The 18797-nt window shown below is 44.6% G+C and overlaps 1 protein-coding gene across 1 annotated transcript; it reads right to left on the bottom strand.

Moving 5' to 3' along the window:
* Positions 1-1469: 1469 nt before the first annotated feature.
* Positions 1470-18438, bottom strand: PPP1R14D (protein phosphatase 1 regulatory inhibitor subunit 14D). Its single transcript, XM_067558155.1, has 4 exons — positions 18179-18438; positions 8000-8095; positions 4893-4925; positions 1470-2231 (listed from the first exon to the last, which is right to left on the bottom strand). Exons 1-4 carry the CDS (start codon positions 18365-18367, stop codon positions 2169-2171), a joined length of 381 nt encoding a protein of 126 aa, XP_067414256.1. The 5' UTR covers positions 18368-18438; the 3' UTR covers positions 1470-2168.
* Between the last annotated feature and the right edge of the window lie 359 nt (positions 18439-18797).

The following is an 18797-nucleotide window of genomic DNA, read 5'->3' as shown; positions in this document are numbered from 1 at the left end:
GAAAATCACCTTATGAGAGGAGACTCAAAAGAGCTTGGCTTGTTTAGCCTAACCAAAAGAAGGCTGAGGGGAGATATGATTGCTCTCTATAAATACATCAGAGAGATAAGTATCAGGGAGGGAGAAAAGTTATTTAAGTTCAGCACCAATGTGGACACAAGAACAACTGGATATAAACTGGCCATCAGGATGTTTAGACTTGAAATTAGACAAAGGTTTCTAACCATCATGGGCATAAAGTTCTGGAACAGCCTTCCAAGGGGAGCAGTGGGGCAAGAAACCTAGCTGGCTTCAAGACTGAGCTTGATAAGTTTATGGGAGGGATGGTATGATGGGACAGCCTACCTTGGCAATTGACTGACTGATCTTTGACTATTAGCAGTAAATATGCCCAATGGCCTGTGATGGGATGTTTGAGTTCCTACAGAGAATTCTTTCTGGGTGTCTGACTGGTGAGTCTTGCCCATATGCTCAGGGTTTAATTGATCGCCATATTTGGGGTCAGGAAGGAATTTTCCCCCAGGGCAGATTGGCATAGGCCCTGAGGAGTTTTTTGCCTTCCGCTGTAGCATGGGGCATGGCTCACTTACTGGTGGATTTTCTGTATCTTGAAGTCTTTAAATCATTATTTGAGGACTTCAGTAACTCAGTCTTAGGTTAGGGGTCTATTACAGAAGTGGGCAGGTGAAGATCTGTGGCCTGTGTTGTGCAGGAGGTCAGACTAGATGATCATAATGGTCCCTTCTGACCTTATAGTCAATGAGTCTATAAGACATAAAACATGTAGAGATTTCTGGTCCGTCCCAAGACTTTCAGTCAGTTTCTATTGTTAGTTATCAGAAGTACTGGCCTCCGTGCTGCAGGCCTCTTTTGTGCTGGGGGCCTTGGCCCGTCTTTTTGCAACACTGTGTGACAAATCGGAACACAAAGACAAACCCAGTAGTGTATGGTCACTAGCATAATGGTACATGGGATTTCCTTTCCCACAGTGACTTAGTTTCACCTCTGTGTTTGAGAGTGTATGTGCGTGGGGGAGAAGCAAGAATCTCTTCCACCCCATGGGAGTTGTCTGCATCCCAATGATTCTCCTTCAATTACCATCTTATTTCCACCCACTCTTGCCAGGTTACTGTCTCTCTTATTGGAGAGAGCTGGATGTGGTTTATGAGCCCCTCCACAGCTAGAAGGGGTGGTACAGAAGCACACGGCTCTTGCTCCTACATGCCTTCTGGGTTGCGGAACCTCTCCCTCCCTGCAAATGGTTTCCAAGATGCCCCCCCACGAAGAGAGCACAGAGCCAGCCCTGGACTGATGGGCTTATAATTTGATTTTTCTCACCTTTCAGCATTTCCTCTTTGAATGCGGAACAAAACCACCCACATCACAAACAGTTCTGGATTTCCATGCATTTTAATATACAAAATGAACATCTTTCAAAATGCCCTTAAGCAGGCAGCTGTACAGTCTCTTAATATGGCAGATCCTCATATTCTTTTCAGAGGTGCTGCTAGCTCATTAAAAAGTGCCATGTACCACAAATATTAATTAACCTAACGGACATACAGTAGGACACAAGAAAAAGCTCCAGACAGTGTATTTTCTACCCACTAGTGAGGGATGAGTAATAAAAACAGTGAGTAGAAAAATATAAGACATGACCCTTTGTCCATGTGATGGCTTAGAGCCAAGAGGTCTGTGAGGCCACAGGTAGGCCTGGGCTGGGAGCAGTGGAATAGCAACTTCCTGTTCCTGGCGAAGGGTGGATAACAGCTAATGCCTTCTTTCTCCCTTCAGTCACTGGGCAGCAGGAGCAGTCCCGAGGGGCTCCAAAGAAAGCGGTGTCCAGTGCTCCCTCAGCCAGAGGAGAAGGTCCTTCAAAAAGAAAGTGAAGGACGAAAAAAGAAGGGGATCTTGCCCTCTCCCCCAAAGTAAAAGCTCTTTAATATCAGCAGGATATACACACACAAACCCCGCTCTGTGAATGTGAAGCTGGAATGGGGATGGAGACAAGCACTTTGCTGAAAGTATCTATGATGGTTCTCAGGACACCAAGTCCTAGAAAAACTGTAAAATGATCTTCCCCCATGAAGCTGATTCTCTTCTCTGGGGAGACGCCTGCTTCCATGTGAGCGTTCCTGGGGGGTGGGGGTCTCTCACAATGGATAGGATCATTTTCTTTGAGGGATTTTCCTGAGACCCTTCAGTCGACTGAGCAGTTCCGTAATGAAGTCCTGGAATGAGAGTTAGTCAAAAGAAGGCTTCAATCATATGCATTCTGTGCTCAGACACAGCTTTAAGAGTCACATGCCTTCTGCATTCCCCCTTATTGCCCTTCACATTTTGCAGAGGTACAGTGACCAGAGTACAGAATGCAGAACAGGTCACATCCTTGTGTTTGGAGAGGGGAAGGTGAGATTTTGTCAGTGAGGGAGAGGCAGGTAGAGTGGAGAAGATATCCAATCCTTTTCCATATCCCCCCTCAGCCTCCCCTCTCTTCAGGAAAGTCCCCCACATTTTTTCTTTCTTCCCCAGGCAGCCCATCCCTTCGGCTCCATGGAGGCCTGTTTGTTCTCACCATTAGATGACTTCAGGGTACAGCTGCCTCTGTTGTGGGTCCTTTGTTTTGGCACTGACTCCCCTATTTCCACTACAAGCTCCCATCCATGCCCGGCTGCTCTCAGTATCTAGGCCAAAATATGCCCTCTCTCTTCGCTTGCTGCTTCCTTGCTGAAATGACCATGCTACTAAGTAGTGGATTAGCCAGCATCCCAGATTGTGATCCCTAATAGGTGGCTCACTTCAATGAGGAAGTGCTTGGCTGGGAGGAATAATGCATTTGTGTGTGAGTGAGGACAAAGAGTAGCAGGGGGTGAGGATGGGCTGACCACTGCCAGGTGGATGGGCAGTTACCTGATGAGTTCTAGTGACACTGAGATTAAAACCCCGGTTTCACCAAAACTGTCAAGGACTATCCCTCAAAACAGAGGCATCTGGTCATTTGGAGTGGTGGTCATTGTAAATAGCACAAATTCCACCCTCTCCATAACAACCAACATGACCAAAATGGATCAGGTAACTGAAACCCCGCCCCATCTAACAGGTCACTGTAAGGTCATTGCATTCTGTAGAGACCACTGTGCGCCCTGTGGACTGATGGGTCTTCAGCTTAAATCAGCCAGGTGGACTGTAGGCCTGACTTCACAGCTCTGAGCTTAATCTACTATGACATGTTCCCGGTGAATGTGCAGAAGTGTATCGTAAGGTTAGATTCACAAGGGAGTCTTAGGTGTTGCTCAGCCGTGCAACAGCTGACTTTTAGGTGACCTGCTGCCTAGTGGCATTCACAACCCTGAATTAGCTGCCCAGGCTCCCCAGGCACTGTGTGAGGAGAATGAGGGGTCTAAAAAAATGGGATTCACAGAGGCCAGCACCCTGAGTCCTTCTCACACTCTCTCTGGCCCAATGACTATTTTAATATTTCATACACAGTGGATCAGCTTCAACAGCAAGCCCCACCCTGGAATACCCCACAGTCCAAGTCCGCAGACTCTCTTGGAAGATAGGTGACCTGGGTTCAAATTGCTGCAGTGAATCATGCAGAAGGGGATTTGAACCCTGGTCATTGGGGAATGTCACTGGGCTATTGAGTTTTGCAGGGGGACACACTAGCATGACTTCCTCCTCCTTGCTATCTTTTGTGGGGGTTAAGTGTGTTCTGAGCATGCCTACAGGATCAGGCCCCAAGGCAAAATAGGCAGGAGAATGCCTAGTTTGCAAAGCCTTCAGAGGTTAGGCATGAATTAGGCATTGAGTAGCTTGGAGTTGTCAGGACTTAGGCAGCTGTGTGTATCCTCAGGGGCAGAAATGTAGGTGCCTACAGGACTTTAGGTGCCTACAGAGTTAGGCGGCAGCTGAACAATGGTTTTGTGTATGCCAGTAATGCCTAAAGTGGCAGCTAGGCGTCTAAGTCCTTGTTATGCTAGCCCTTAGTCCCATGTCTCTGGTGTTTTTCTCTATCTGCTTTCTAGGTATATGGACTCCTGAAATGTGAGTGTAATGGCCCCATGGCTGCACACATTACAGACACCATGGTCAGTAGAGGGGATTGAACTCAACACAGTTAATGTCAAAAGCACAGACTGTTGGGCTAAGAAAACACTAATTCGGTTAGTTGTTAGGTGGCTGTCATAGTTGCTGGGGTCAGCCACTCAACAGCGACATGATCGCATTCACCATGCTAGTGAATTACACACATTCCTGCTGGTTATCCATGTGGGCATAATTTGCCTTGTCCTCTTGCCGGTGATTTGAAGGACTCTCAGAGCCCCACAGCCAGCTTTGATGGTGCTGCTGGCTGCCAAACCAGAGAGAGATGATTCTGGCTAGGTTTCTGCAGACTGTCATCTGACTAGTTTGGTTAAGTCTAATTTCCATGTGAATCATTTAGCATAGCAGCCCTGTTTTCTGTACATTCATCTTTGTGTAGCCATCTATGAGAAATGGACAAGATACAATGCAGATACACTACTGAGGCAAGTCACAATTATGTACTAACAGTATCACATTGCCTACCTGGTCTATTCTTTCAGAGATCATTATTGCTTCTGACATTTCCTCTGACTCTAACTAGGAAACAGGCCCTGAGAACACCATAGGAAACACACATCTGAAATTAACCTACTCAGTCACTGCTCTACATTCACTCATATTGATACTGGTTTTTACAGTGGTGTGGAATAAAGTATAAAAAAAATCCTGAGAGTAAACAAACATGGTACCTCAAGCTTCATCTATCAGCAGACCATACCAGGTATTTAACCAGGTGGAGCCAAGTTACATTGCCCCAGCACAGTATAATGAGATTGAGCACTCACTGATGATACTTCACTCACCTCTGTAGGTCTGGAACACTCATGGAGAATTTCCTGCAAGGCAAAACTCATTTTAGTTCCTTAGGAGTTTGTCTAGTTCTTTCCTTCTTAAGCTGGATAAAGAGTATGCCATATATAGAATGCTATGTGATCCAAGGATGTTCCAGAGCCTGACAGTGCCATCACGTGCAGCATACCACACCACACAGGGACTCTGTGATCCATACTCATCACTGCTGTTCTGTATTGAATACTGCAGGAGATCCCAGGCGTCGGACCCACAGTCACCAAAACTCCACTGTCACTTTCAACATAGAGCTCTGTACTCTGTTCCTGTTCCACAGTAATGGATAGCTTTAGCAGTTCTGAATTCGAATCACACCACCCCAGAGGACTCTGGAAGCTGTCACAGCACGTACCTTGTCTGATGTGCATAGAGTCTGCTCCCAATATGATTTTTAGTGATGATACTTTCACTCTGAGATCTACATCTGAAGCACACTGCATGAGCCTGATCCAAAGCCCACTGAAGTCAGCATGAGCCTTTCCATTAACTTCAGTGGGCTTTGTATCAAGCCCCATAAAAGCTAAGTATTACTGTGAAACTTTCAGAAGTTATTTTCGATCAACTCGTAAGGGTTTGGAGGCTTATCCTAGCCTCTTGTATTTGCAAAACGGGGCTGCAAAACCTCATAGGCACAGGCCTCATAATCTTATGCAATTTCAGCTTTTCTGCATCTGCTGCTGCTGCCAGGACCACAGAAGTGCAGAGCCATCTGGGAGAATGAGAACAACTGCATTAAAAGGTAAACACATTTTTCTAACCTCTCAATAGATTTAGTTCAAACTTTGGGTGAAAGCTTGAGTTACTTTTTAATTTATCTGAACTAGCTCACTCATCCCTAATAAATCACTGGGCACAGTTACTGTGAATAAGGAATTTCTCAGATTACATAACAAATGGGAGAGGTGTATAATCCCTAAAAATAAGACACTTTGGCCCTGTGTACAATGGGATAGGGACTTGTTGCTGACAATGACTGTCAGCAATTGGTCTCCCAAATGGCTCTGCATTTCTAAATCATTGATGACGATATTGAACAGAACCAGACCCAGAACTGATCCCTGCAGGACCCCACTCGATATGGCCTTCCAACTTGACTGTGAACCCACTGATAACTACTCTCTGGGAATGGTTTCCCAACCCATTATGCACCCACCTTATAGTAGCTCCATTTAGGTTGTACTTCCCTAGTTTGTTTATGAAAAGGTCATGTGAGACAGTATCTAAAGCTTTACTAAAGTCAAGATATACCACATCTACTGCTTCCCCCCTATTCACAAAGCTTCTTATCTTGTCAAAGAAAGCTATTAGGTTGATTTGTTCTTGACAAATCTATTCTGACTGTTACTTATCACCTTATTATCTTCTAGGTGTTTGCAAACTGATTGCTTAATTATTTCCTCCATTATCTTTTTGGGTACTGAAGTTAAGCTGACTGGTCTGTAATTCCCCAGGTTGCCCTTATGTTCCTTTTTATAGATTTGCACTATATTTGCCCATTTCTAGTCCTCTGGAATCCCTCCCATCTTCCATGATTTTTCAAAAATAATTGCTAATGGCTCAGATATCTCCTGAGTCAGCTCCTCGAGTATTCTAGGATCAGTTCTGGGTCCGGTTCTGTTCAATATCTTCATCAATGATTTAGGTGATGACATAGAGTACACTTACAAAGTTTGCGGATGATATCAAGCTGGAGGGGTTGCAAGTGCCTTGGAGGATAGGTTTATAATTCAAAATGATTGGGACAAACTGGAGAAATGGTCTGAAATAAATAGGATGAAATTCAATAAAGCCAAATGCAAAGTACCCCACTTAGGCAGGAACAGTCAGTTGCACACATACAAAATGGGAAATGATTGCCTAGGAAGGAGTACTGTGGAAAGGGATCTAGGAGTCATAGTGGATCACAAGCTAAATATGAGTCAATAGTGTAACACTGTTGCAAAAAAAGCAACATAATTCTGGGATGTATCAGCAGGTGTGTTGTGAGCAAGACATGATAAATAATTCTTCCGCTCTACTCCATGCTGATTAGGCCTCAACTAAAGTATTGAGTCCAGTTCTAGGAGCCACATTTTAGGAAAGATGTGGACAAACTGGAGCAAGTCCAGAGAAGAACAACAAAAATGACTAGAGGTCTAGAAAACATGACCTATGAGGAAAGATTGAAAATATAGGGTTTGTTTAGTCTGGAGAAGACTGAGTCGGGACATGATAACAGTTTTCAAGTACATAAAAGGTTGTTACAAGGAGGAGGTAGAAAAATTGTCCTCCTTAATTTCTGAGGATAGATCAAGAAGCAATGGGTTTAAATTGCAGCAAGGGTGGTTTAAGTTGGACATTAGGAAAAACTTCCTGCCAGGGTAGTTAAACACTAGAATAAATTCCATATGGAGATTGTGGAATCTCCATTACTGGAGATTTTTAAGAGCAGGTTAGACAAATACCTGTCAGGGATGGTCTAGATAATACTTAGTCCTGCCATAAGTGCAGAGGACAGGACTAGATGACCTCTCGCGATCCCTTCCAGTCCTACAATTCTATGATAAGGGGTGGGGGAGGGCAATGGCTGATGAGTTCTGTACCTTACAGGAACAAAATTGTTTTCCAAACTATTACAGACAGTGTAACTGAGACTTGGTGGAATGAACTGATATGTTTGGCTGCAGACAGAGTCTCAGGGCTGCTCTACACTCAGTTTTTGCAACAATTTAACTAACTCAGTAGAAAAAAACCCCTCAAGTTAATTCAATTGGTGCAACCTCTTAGTGCAGATGTGGTTATATGGGTATAAGTGATCTATATCATATAACTGCATCCACACTAAGATTGAACTAAATCATTTTTTCTACCAGTTTTTTTGATTAAATCAGTGCGAAAACTGAGTGTAAAGCAGCCCTTATTCATGGTTTCTGGAATGGACTTGATGGTTTTGTATGATCCACATAAGCATTTACACCAATCCACTGTTAACTCAGTAATAGTAATTGGTCAATTTCCTGGTGTAGACAAGGTCTTATCTCCCATATTTAATATAAATAGGAACTGCCAGTCTCTGTCTGACCTGTAGTTTTGATTTCTGTTCCTCGTTGGAGACCTCTAGAAGATCTTCTATGTCGATTTCTGGTTCAGGTGCTGCTGCTTCTGATTCCTCTTCCAGCTAGAGCAGAAATGCATAGTAAATAAATCTGTCCTGTCAACTCACAAGCATTCAAGAGGACTTTGTGAGAAAACTTAGCGGGGAGGGGGGGGAAGGATTCTCACTAAAGATGAGCCCAAGCAGCAAAGATTGGATTAAGATATGAATCTTCCTGAAGCCTGGAGGGTATTTAGAACAAGGGTTCTCATTCAGGGTCATCTCTAGCAGCATCACATCCCAACACGCAGGATGTGCTTTGACACAGGCAACACCTCTCAGCTCCTCCAGACATCACTTCCAGACATGTCAAACGGTCCCACCACACACCTGCCCAAGGAGCCTGGTGCCATCATGAGAAGACCTTGTGGAAGGACATAGTGCAGATGAAATGGGATGAACCGCAGTTGGGGTAAACCATCTTTTACAAAATGGAATGAATAACAATCAGGCCCACCCAAAAGGTCAGTGGAGTTGGGTCCCAAAGGACTACATCGATACAAGGATCAATACAGAATTCTGTAAGTTGTCCTTTGAAAGGCCCAAACACAAAGTCTGCAGTACTCAGTTTGCCCATAGCAGAAGAATGACTGCTTGACTTGATCCTGCTAACATCTAAACCTGTGATTCTAGGGAGCCTGGTTGTTTCAATAATAATGCTTAGATTTCTAAGACAGTGTTTCTCAACCTTTTAAGTAGCAAGTACTCCCTAACTTCTGAAAATTTTAATAAGTACCCCAACGCTCAGTTTTCCACTCTGAGAAATGCAATCTTTTTCTCCTTTACCGCTGGACAACTATTTCTCGTAAAGCAGAAGAGTTCTGAGTTCTGCAGTGCTGTGTGGCTGTGGCAGACCACAAAACACCTGCTGTTTCTCCCCTCCTTCCTCCTGCCCTTCCTTCATATAGGAGCAAAGGTCAAATCCAGCCAATCACTATAGCCTGATGGCGGCGTCATGTGGTGTTCTCCTCACACAGGCGGGAACTTGTGAGGTCTGAGCAGGCACTAGCGGCCCACCAGAGTGGCTAGCAGCGCTCCCCAGGGCCATTCGTAAGGGAGTGCGGGCCTGGGGCAAATCACACTGTGTGGGCCCCTCTTAAGATTTTTATACTGGTAAAATCTGGGGCTGTCATAGTTGCGAGTAGAACCTGGCTCCAGGACTGGGCAAGCTGCTGGACTCTCTGCCTGACTTTCTGGGCACTGGGCTTTGAGCCAGGGAGGGGAGCTGCCACGTGGGCAAGTTGCAGATGGCTGCCACCTGGCTGCCAGCTCAGGAGGTGGGCGACTGACACCTTCTCCGAGCTGGGGCTTCCGCGCAGGCTGGGACCCGGGGATGTGGGCAGGTGGCAGGCGGCAGCTGCCCATCTTCAAGCCAGGATGTGGGAGGCTGTCTCTCAGCTCAGAGCCGGGGCACAGATGGCAGTCACCCAGCTGTGAGCCCAGCTCGCAGGGCGCAGGAGGCTGCTGCCAGGCTCCCACCTGGGAGCTGGGACTGGGTGGGATGTGGGCGACTGCCGCCCAGCTTCCCAGCTAGGAGATGGAACCAGGCAGGATGCCGGCAGCTGCCGCCCACCTCCCACAGAACCCGGTGGCTGCTGCCAGCCTCCCAGCTTGGAGCTGGGACGGGGCAGGGCAGGACGGGACACGGGCGGCTGCCATCCGGCTTCCCCAGAAGTTGGCAGCTGCTGCCTGCCTCCCTTCACTGGGTTTTTTGCCGCATACCCCCCACCTATGTCTCGCGTACCCACAGGGGTACGCGTACCACAGGTTGAGAACCTCTGTTCTAAGATATATTAGGAAACTCAATAATGCTAAGGAAAGTCAGCGCAACGGAACAAGCTGTGAGTGAGATTGTGGAATTGCCATTGATTGAGCTATTGAAGACTAGACTACCAGGGCTAACAAAGACAGTTCTGCCTGGATCTGGGAGTGGAACTGGATGGCCCACTAGAAACTCCTTGAGATCCAAGTGATTCTAGGATTTGTCTGGTAGTTTTTTAAAAAAATCCTTCATAAAACATTTCTGAAAAACTGCTGTACCTCTGCCAACAATCTCTAAACTTGCACATACTCTAATGTGGTACTTCCCACTGTGTTTGGTCCAGTTATTGAGATTCTTCAGCACTAGGGTTGGAAGTTTGGGTGCTTAGCCTGAGACTATGGATTCTGAAATGCATGTCTGAATTTTTGGGAATCTCCTGTGTGGGAAAGGAGCCAGCAGAACAGGCCCCAGTCAGTTGGCAACATCTTCGGGAAATGCAAATCTGTCTTTGGACTTCCTTCTTCCTGCTAAGACTTTGCAGTAGTGAAGGGGGTGCGGGGGAGGAGGGGAACCTCTCTGACTCTGTACCTTTGAACTATGGTGACTCACAAGCAATGTTAATGATTTCAGACTCTGAATAGGTAATGCAAACTCTCAGGAGATTATAGGTGAAAAGGGGACTTTACTATTGACTTTATGGCTCCTTTAAAAATGCCCATTTGTGGGCCTGGCAGAGTGACAGTTGAGAGGGACTCACATCTTGGTCTCACACATGTTACTATCAAGAACTGCCAGTTGGCCACCTGTGAATTTTTTTTTAAAAGATGCTTTAAATGATAGTAGCTCCTATGAGTAGCAATAAACCTTATTCTTTAAAGGAGCAACAATTGTTCTTACTGTCTTCTTAGAGTTGTCTCCTGTCACCTACACTTAATCCTCCAGGGTGTGAGCTTCCTTACAGTAATGCCCTATTACCTCAACCTCCATCACAATGAACTCCCTCATAACAATACTCTGTCAGTCCCATCTATCACTCCATCTTTGCCAGTTCCACAGAGGGTAAGGGTCTATATATTCTAGGCTGGAAGTGGGTTCCTTTAATCTTTTTTCACCGTAGGTGTGGGCTCCTGAGATGATGACAGTGATGTCAAATGTCATTGATCTTGTCACATGAGCCCAATGATATCTTGGTGCCACTGCCCATTCTAGATAGCTATTGCTGTGCATAGACACGCTCTGTGTGTTTCTCATGAGGGGGATTGTCACATGAGCCTGGTCCTGGTCCTGAATGCCAAAGCGGTATTGAACAAAGACTTGTAAAGCCAAAGAAAGTAAAACCATAAAGGGGTATTTCATTATTATTTTAGATGATACGATGAAGCCAAAAAATGTCCAGCTTCAATATCTCTTCAAGCCACATAATCAAGAAGGAACGAATCAGCACATCTCTGGCAAATGGAAACAGAACAGAGTAAGTTCTAGGGATAGACCTCCTAGGCAGGTTAGTACTGGGGAACTAGATGGCTAATGGACGAAGAAGCCTTTCACCTTTAGGTTGCTGGGTAAGATCCAGCTCTGGCTGGTACTGAGTCAGGACCAAAAATGGTTACTATTTGATGTTTGTTGGTCCAGGTCCAGTTCCCATATCAGAAAAATTACCACCAGATTCACCACTGTTGTTGGCAATCTCAGCAAAGAGGCCAAGGGCGGAATGGATCTGGAGACTGAACTATCTATCACCTCTAGTCCCATCCCCTGAAGACAGGGCAGGAACACTGTGTTATGTTAAATCCTTGGAAAGTACTTGTATTCATAGCAAAATCAGCACGGAACAGAGAAATGCAAACCCATGAAAAGGCTTTATTGAACTACACTAAAACCAGCCAGGACTGGCTGAGCTATCCCATAATAGTCTAACTCTATTGCTATGGCAACAAGCTACGCTCTGTTGCTACGGCAACCTAGGCAATAAGGCAAGATACAAAATACACAACATATTCCTCCCCCCTTAATGAAAATGCTCATTTACCAGAACAATCACTAAACAAGGGAATGAGGGTAGACTGCCTCATTTCCCAGCTAAACCCCGGGGATTATTCTGCCCTGTAATATGGGTTTGCCCTAGCTAAAGATCCAGCCATTGAGGAGGCCTTCTCTCTATAGGTGGATTACAGTGAACTTCTGGTGTTCTTGCAGCGGAAGGTGTTATTAGTGCAGGTCTAACAACGGGCGCAGGACTCGTAGCTCAAACAGATGAGGATGTTGTATCTGCTCGAACACGGGAGAGGGCTGTATCTGCTGCAGAGGTGGATGGAGAGGGGAGTCAGGAACAGGTGACTCTTGACTTGATGATCTCTCTCCTGTAATGGTGAGGTCAGGCAGTTCAACTGGAGATGTGTCCTTGGGACATGTCTGACCTGGCAACAACTGATCTACATGTTGCTGCCAGGTGAGATCATCTGTAGTCTGGACAGTGTAGGAAACAGGTCCTGTTTGGGCGATGACTGTAGCAGGGACCCATTTAGCTCCAGAAGCATAGCTCTGAGCTAGGACAGGCTGTCTAAGACTAAAGATTTCGTCTTTTGCTCTGTGTGCACGTCTGATGACTTGGTTTTGCTGTTGATGTTGCACAACTTGTCATGCTTTGGTGGGTTTCAGCAGATCAAAGCAAGTGTGCAGCTGTCATCCCATCATTAGAAAAACCAGGGATGTTTTGGTCGTAGCATGAGGTGTGTTTCTGTAGGATAGTAAGAAGGTGTCCAGACACTTTTGAATGGACGAATGTTCCCTTGCAGATCTTAAAGCTTGTTTCATGGTCTGCACAAACATTTCAGCTAATCCATTGGTGGATGGATGATACAGTGCTGAAGTGATTGATGTATCACATTTGCTTTCATAACATTTTCAAACTCCTGAGAGACAAACTGTGGTCCACTGTCGCTCACAAGTTGTTCTGGCAGACTGAAACGACTAAAGATTTTGCGCAGTTTCAGCAGTAGTGGACGGCTTTACAGAGACTTCTGGTCATTTAGAGTGGGCATCTACAACAACTAGGAACATGCTTCCTTCAAATGGGCCAGCACAATCAATGTGAATATGCAGTCACAGGTTTTCAGACCAGTCCCATGGGTGTAGGGGCACCAACTGAGGTGCATTCCTCACACTCTGACATGAAGTACAAGCTCTTGGCTTCTCTTCAATGGCACTATCGAGGCCAGGCCACCAAGAGTAGCTTTGTGCAATTTCTTTCATGCACACTATTCCACAGTGACCTGAAAGTAGGTGTTCTAACATCTGTGATCTCAGTAGTGGTGGAATAATGATGCGCATCCTCCACAACAAGCAACCAGAATGGATTGATAACTCCATCCTCCTGGACATGTAGGAAAGAAGATCGGGTGAGATCCGAGAGTCCTGTAGGGATATTCCATGCATCACTAGGTCCATAACTTGGGACAGTACTGGGTCAACGTGAGTTGCCTTCTTTATGTGAGTAGCAGTGATGGGTGTGTTCTCTACCTGTTCAAAGTAGATTTTTTTCTGGTCAATATCTTCATGTTTAACTGGTAAAGGCAGTCTTGAGAGACCATCTGCGTTGCAATGCAGAGTGGATTTCTGATATTTGATCTCATATGTGTGTGCGGAAAGCAACAATGCCCATCGTTGCATACGACTAGCAGCCAATGGTGGAATGCCTGTATGTGGTCCAAAAATTGATGTTAGAGGTCGATGGTCGGTGAGAAGTGTGAACTTCCGTCCAGACAAGTACTGGTGAAATTTCTGAATTCCAAAAACGATTCCAAGTGCTTCATGTTCAATTTGGGCAAGTTAGTTTCTGCTTTGCTTAAGGTCCGTGAGGCAAAAGCATTGGGTCTCTCCTCTCCCGAAGGCATAAGATGTGACACGACCACTTCATAAGGGGAGACATCCCAGGCCAACTGTAGAGGTAAGGATGGATCAAAATGTATCAGAACCTCTGAATTTAGCAATGCGCATTTAGCCTTGTTAAATGCAACTTCATAGGCTTCAGTCCACTTCCAGACCTTGTTCTGGACAAGGAGTTCATGTAGTGGTTTTAGTAGTGTTGCTAACTGTGGAATAAGCTTTCCATAATAGTTAAATAGCTCTAAAAAAGGGTGAAGTTGGCTTACATTTTAAGGAGGTGGAACTTCCACAATAGCCTTGACTTTTGCAGGAGCCTTACAAAGGCCAGTAGCATCAATTACATGTCCCAAATATTAAACAGAGGGCTGGAAGAATTCACATTTGTCTTTGCGGACTCGTAAGCCATACTCTTCCAGTCTTTGCAGGGTAGCCTCCATGTTCTTATGTTGATCCTCCTCATTCTTGCCAGTGACCAGGATGTCAACAAGATAGCATTGGACTCCTGGCAAGCCACTTAAGATTTGGTCCATAGCCCTGTAGAACAAAGCTGGAACAAATGTTATTCCGAAAGGCAAGCAACACTATCAGTACAGTGCTTTATGTGTCACAATAGTCAACAGCTCTTGGAACTTCTCATCAATGTGCATCTATAAATACACCTGACTCAGATCAGTCTTGCTGAACTTTTGTCCACCAGTCAAGCCAGCGAAGAGGTCATTGATGCAGGGAAGAGGGTATTGCTCTGCACACAACACCAGGTTAACAGTGACCTTAAAATCCCCACAAATCCAAATGGATACTGGAATGGTTGGGGTTGACCATTGGCTGTGGGTAACTGGTACTAGGACTCCATTTTTGACCAGGTGCTCCAGGTCCGCTTCAACTTTTGGCCTGATGGCACATGGCACAGTTCTGGCTTTCAGACATTTTGGTTGGCTGTCAGGCTTAATGTTCAATTTCACAGTGATTCTCTTCATAGTTCCCAGGTCCTCGCCAAAAACAGCAGCATGTTTCTTTAATACAGCTGTCAGATCTGTTTCTTCTTTAGCCATCCTGTGCACTTCTGCCCAGTTCAACTGGATCTTCCTAAGCCATGATCTTCCCATTAAGGCTGGGTAATTGTCTTCCATCACAAACAGTGGCAATTTAGCAGTCTGTCCATTGAGCTCCACCTTAACATCAGTAATGCCCAACATGGGTACAGCTTCTCCAGTGTACGTTTTCAGAACAGTTTTTGTCGGCTTACGTGGGAAATGCTGACAGTGTCTGAGACCAGCAGAACTGCTGCACCGGTGTCCAATTCCATGTGTACAGGTTTACCTTCCAGCAGTGGGGTTACCCAGTAATCATGTGAGCCAACTGCCATGGACAAGATGTGGAGTGGCACTTCTTCTTCTGACTGGGTGCCATTTTGATCATCCTGAGCCTGCTCTATCACGTGCAGATTTCTCTTTTTGGTCCGCCAGACAGCAGGTTTCTTTTTTTTCCAGTTTGCCTGTTCTGTGTGACTCTTTTTTCTTCTGTTTGCAGGCACACTCAATGTGTCCCTTTTTGCCACATTGTTGACACACTAGGTCTTTACTCTAGCATTCCGATGCATGGTGATCCGGCTTTCCACATCGGTAACATTCCTGGCTCCCCACTGTCTTGTGGGTAAGTTCTTGTGATACCTTATATGCTCTGGTTGATGCACTGATCTGTTGGGCTTCCTTTGCAGCCAGCTCCATAGAGATTGCAATTTCAATGGCCAGGTGAGCTGGGCCTCTGTCAATAGGTGCTTCTGTATTGCTTCATTGTGCAGATCACACACTAACCTATCACGTAGGGTGTCATTTAACACATCATTAAGTTCACAGTGCTCAGCAAACTTCTTCAGAGCTGCTACAAATTGCACAGTTGTCTCACCTTCTTCTTGATTCCTTTTGTGAAACTTAAATCTCTCTGCAATTACCAGCAGTTCTGAAGAAAAATGTGCCTCCAGGATTTTCACAATGTCACTGTAAGATTTTGTCTCTGTCTTATCAGAGTGCACTAAGCTGCTCAATAAAATATAGCATTTAGCTTCTCCAACACTTAAGAAAATGGGCACCTTCTTTGCATCTGTAATTTAATTTGCAATAACAAAGAGCTGAAAACACTCAGTATATGAGTTCCATTTCTCTAGAGTCTCGTCAAAAGGTCCCAGGGGCCCAGTAAGAGTAGCCATTGATGCCCCACTTTTTCTTTTTCTTTTCTTTCTCTTGTCTTTTATTGTCTTTTATTCATGTGTTTGGGGTCATTCACACACAATTACTGGTGATTTCCATTCACTAGCACTGCTTTTGTTTCTTCCCCATTTCCAGTCTGTCTGCTTCACTTTGGTAAGAACAAAGCAGAGTCTGTTTTAGTTTCAGTTTGAACTGTCAATGTAAACAGTCCAGCCCCCAAAACAGCAAAAAGGTTTTTTTCTTACATTGACTTTTACTTCTTTGCCGATGCAGCACAAGTCGATTCCATCCTCTATTGCCACTTTTGTTATGTTAAATCCTTGAAAAGTACTTGTATTCAGAGAGAAATCAGCACGGAACACAGAGAGATGCAAACCCATGAAAAGTTTTTATTGAACTACACTAAAACCAGCCAGGACTGGCTGAGCTATCCCATAACAGTCTAACTCTATTGCTATGGCAACAAGCTAAGCTCTGTTGCTACGGCAACCTAGGCAATAAGGCAAGACACAAAATACACATCTCACTGGCAGGGATGTTGGCCCATCTGCTGTACCTATTCCATGGATAGATAGATTTCCTTCACCAGGGCTGTCAATCTGGTACCTTTCATAAACACTACATTAATGTAATATATATATATATATATATATATATATATATATATATATATGTATATGTATAATATATATATATATAATTTTACTGACTCAGTTCAGGATCCTGTGACTTGAATTTTACTGATGGGTGGGTGGGTTTAGGCAGTGTATTTGAATGTACTTACACTGTATGTACTATTGTGCATTTCAATGTATTATAAAGGACCCACACCATGGGATGAGCAAAAATAAATGAATGAATTTCAAATGGATATTGATAGAAGTTAAGGGCTGAAGGGACAATTGTGATCATCTAGCCTAACTAGTGATCATTTTACTAGTCTAAAAATCATTTTACTAACTTCAAGAAGATGAAAACCTTTCTTAATAAAAAGGTAGAAATAATAATGAAGGAAACCAGAAATTCCTTCTTAGAGGTCCCACACATACTGCAAAACAGAGTCCCTACATATATGCTCTTCTAGACACTTTTCTTTCAATTGTCCTTTGTGGATTGGTGCGAATAAAAGGGGAGCTGTCGTCTCGTTTCAAATAGTGAATAGTGACCTAATATATTCCAGTGCACATAGAAGAGGAAGTGATCCTACAAATTACCAGAGGGATAGTTTGGCATGTCCATTTCCAGTTCTATCTGGGCTCTGAAATTGCAAAGATGCTCAAAAATGGAAGACTGTGAAAACCAAGAGTTAACCAAATGTTTTCAAACTTGCAAAAATATTTGAGTGTCAACTGAAGATGTGTGTCTTACTTTATACAAATTGTTAAACTCATGTACACCTTCTATTGAAGCAACAGTGGTCTACTGGATAGGGTTGTCAGGAGAGCTCTGTTCCTGTGTGTCTGCTATTGAATTGGGGCCTGATCCAGTCATTTCAATGGTCTTTGAATCAGGGTAAATCCTGTAACTTCTCTTTGTCTTAGTTTCCCTAAATGGGAATAATAATACTCACCCACTTTGTTAAGTACTTTGAGATTTACCAACAAAAGTTCCCTATAAGTAAAAAATATTAATGGACTCAGTGACATCAGGTTAATGTTTCAGTGTTCAGTCTGCACTGGAAACTTTTGTACAAAGGCAATGAAAAATCCCTGGTTTAAACCCCAAACAACTCAGCCAGAAATGTAACATGGCTCCAAGACCGTTCAACATAAAGACTGCCATCAACATAGGTATGTGCATAGCACTCCTTGATTTTTATTTGCCTTCGCCAACTCAGATGGGCAGAAAGAGTTCAAAAGGACTGCTCACATACACTCCCACCCAGTAACACTGCTGCTAAGGAAAATGTTGGCCAAATGGCCTGAGGAGAACGCTTTGGAGGTCTATGAAGGTAGAAAAAAAATCTCTACATACACTGGCTGAATCCCCACATCTCCTATCTTTCCTCTCTGCCTGTAGTGCCCATGATCTCCTTTGATAGACATGCCATTACCCAGTTTGATTGCTAATACAGCACTGTCACTTAGACAGCTCAAGCACATGATAATAAGAAGCTCGATAAAGAAGAGAGTCCCCAATTGTCACAACATGGCTTGTTGCCCCCAATAAATTAAAAACAACATTTCATAGTCCACAAGGTCTAGGCCCCACTACACCTAACACAGGAAAGTTTGATCCACCCCAGTTACCTACCCGGTATTGGTACAGCTCCTGCAATTGCGTGTCAATCCATTCCTCCAGGTCTAGCCGGCGCTGAAGGTCTTTGCGGTTGTACTTAACTGTTAGCTTGCCCAGTTTCCTGTGGGATGATTCCTCCCCAGGCTTTGCTGGAGTCTGGAAGGTTACTCGAGGCAGCTCGCTGGATTTATTGGCCATGCTCATCACCCCTTCCACCAGCTCTTCTGTCTTTCACTCCTACTGCAGGGGCTTGCTTGCGTCTTATTTTTGTTTCACTTTCTTCTTCTGCCTTCCCTTTACTATATTTCCATTGGGCAATTGGGGGTAGCAGTACAAGCTGCTTACAATGGCCAAAGGCAGATAGGCAGCATTAGTGGTCCCAGTGAGAGAAAGAGAGGGAGCAAGTGCACAGCAGGAGAGGCAATGAAGCAGTGCAGACAGAGTTACAGGAAAAAGATCCTTAGGTTTCACAATTGGCAATGCTGACAAAAGCAATGTGGGAGGGAGAGAAGCCGTTGTAATAACATCTGTTGTTAAAAGAAGCCCAGAGAACTGATGGACAAAGTTCATTAATATTTAATACAAACCAGTTCCAGCAGGTGGGAGGGTGAGAGAAGCAGGTTTTAAATGACAG

This window comes from Emydura macquarii, unplaced genomic scaffold, assembly GCF_026122565.2.
Source record: "Emydura macquarii macquarii isolate MOO-44397 ecotype Brisbane River unplaced genomic scaffold, CSIRO-AGI_Emac_v2 contig_1876, whole genome shotgun sequence".
Classification (NCBI taxonomy): Eukaryota; Metazoa; Chordata; order Testudines; family Chelidae; genus Emydura; species Emydura macquarii.
Note: the sequence above shows the minus strand (reverse complement) of the source record. Positions and strands in the feature narration are given on the sequence as shown.

Bases quoted from the DNA above. Each gene is read 5' to 3' on its own strand.
- PPP1R14D (XM_067558155.1), bottom strand. From the start codon at position 18,367: ATGAGCATGGCCAATAAATCCAGCGAGCTGCCTCGAGTAACCTTCCAG. The intron at 8,096-18,178 runs GTAGGTAACTGG...TTTCTGCTCTAG, and splicing joins AGGAGCTGTACCAATACCGG to CTGGAAGAGGAATCAGAAGC. The intron at 4,926-7,999 runs GTCAGACAGAGA...TTTGCCTTGCAG, and splicing joins AACAGAAATCAAAACTACAG to GAAATTCTCCATGAGTGTTC.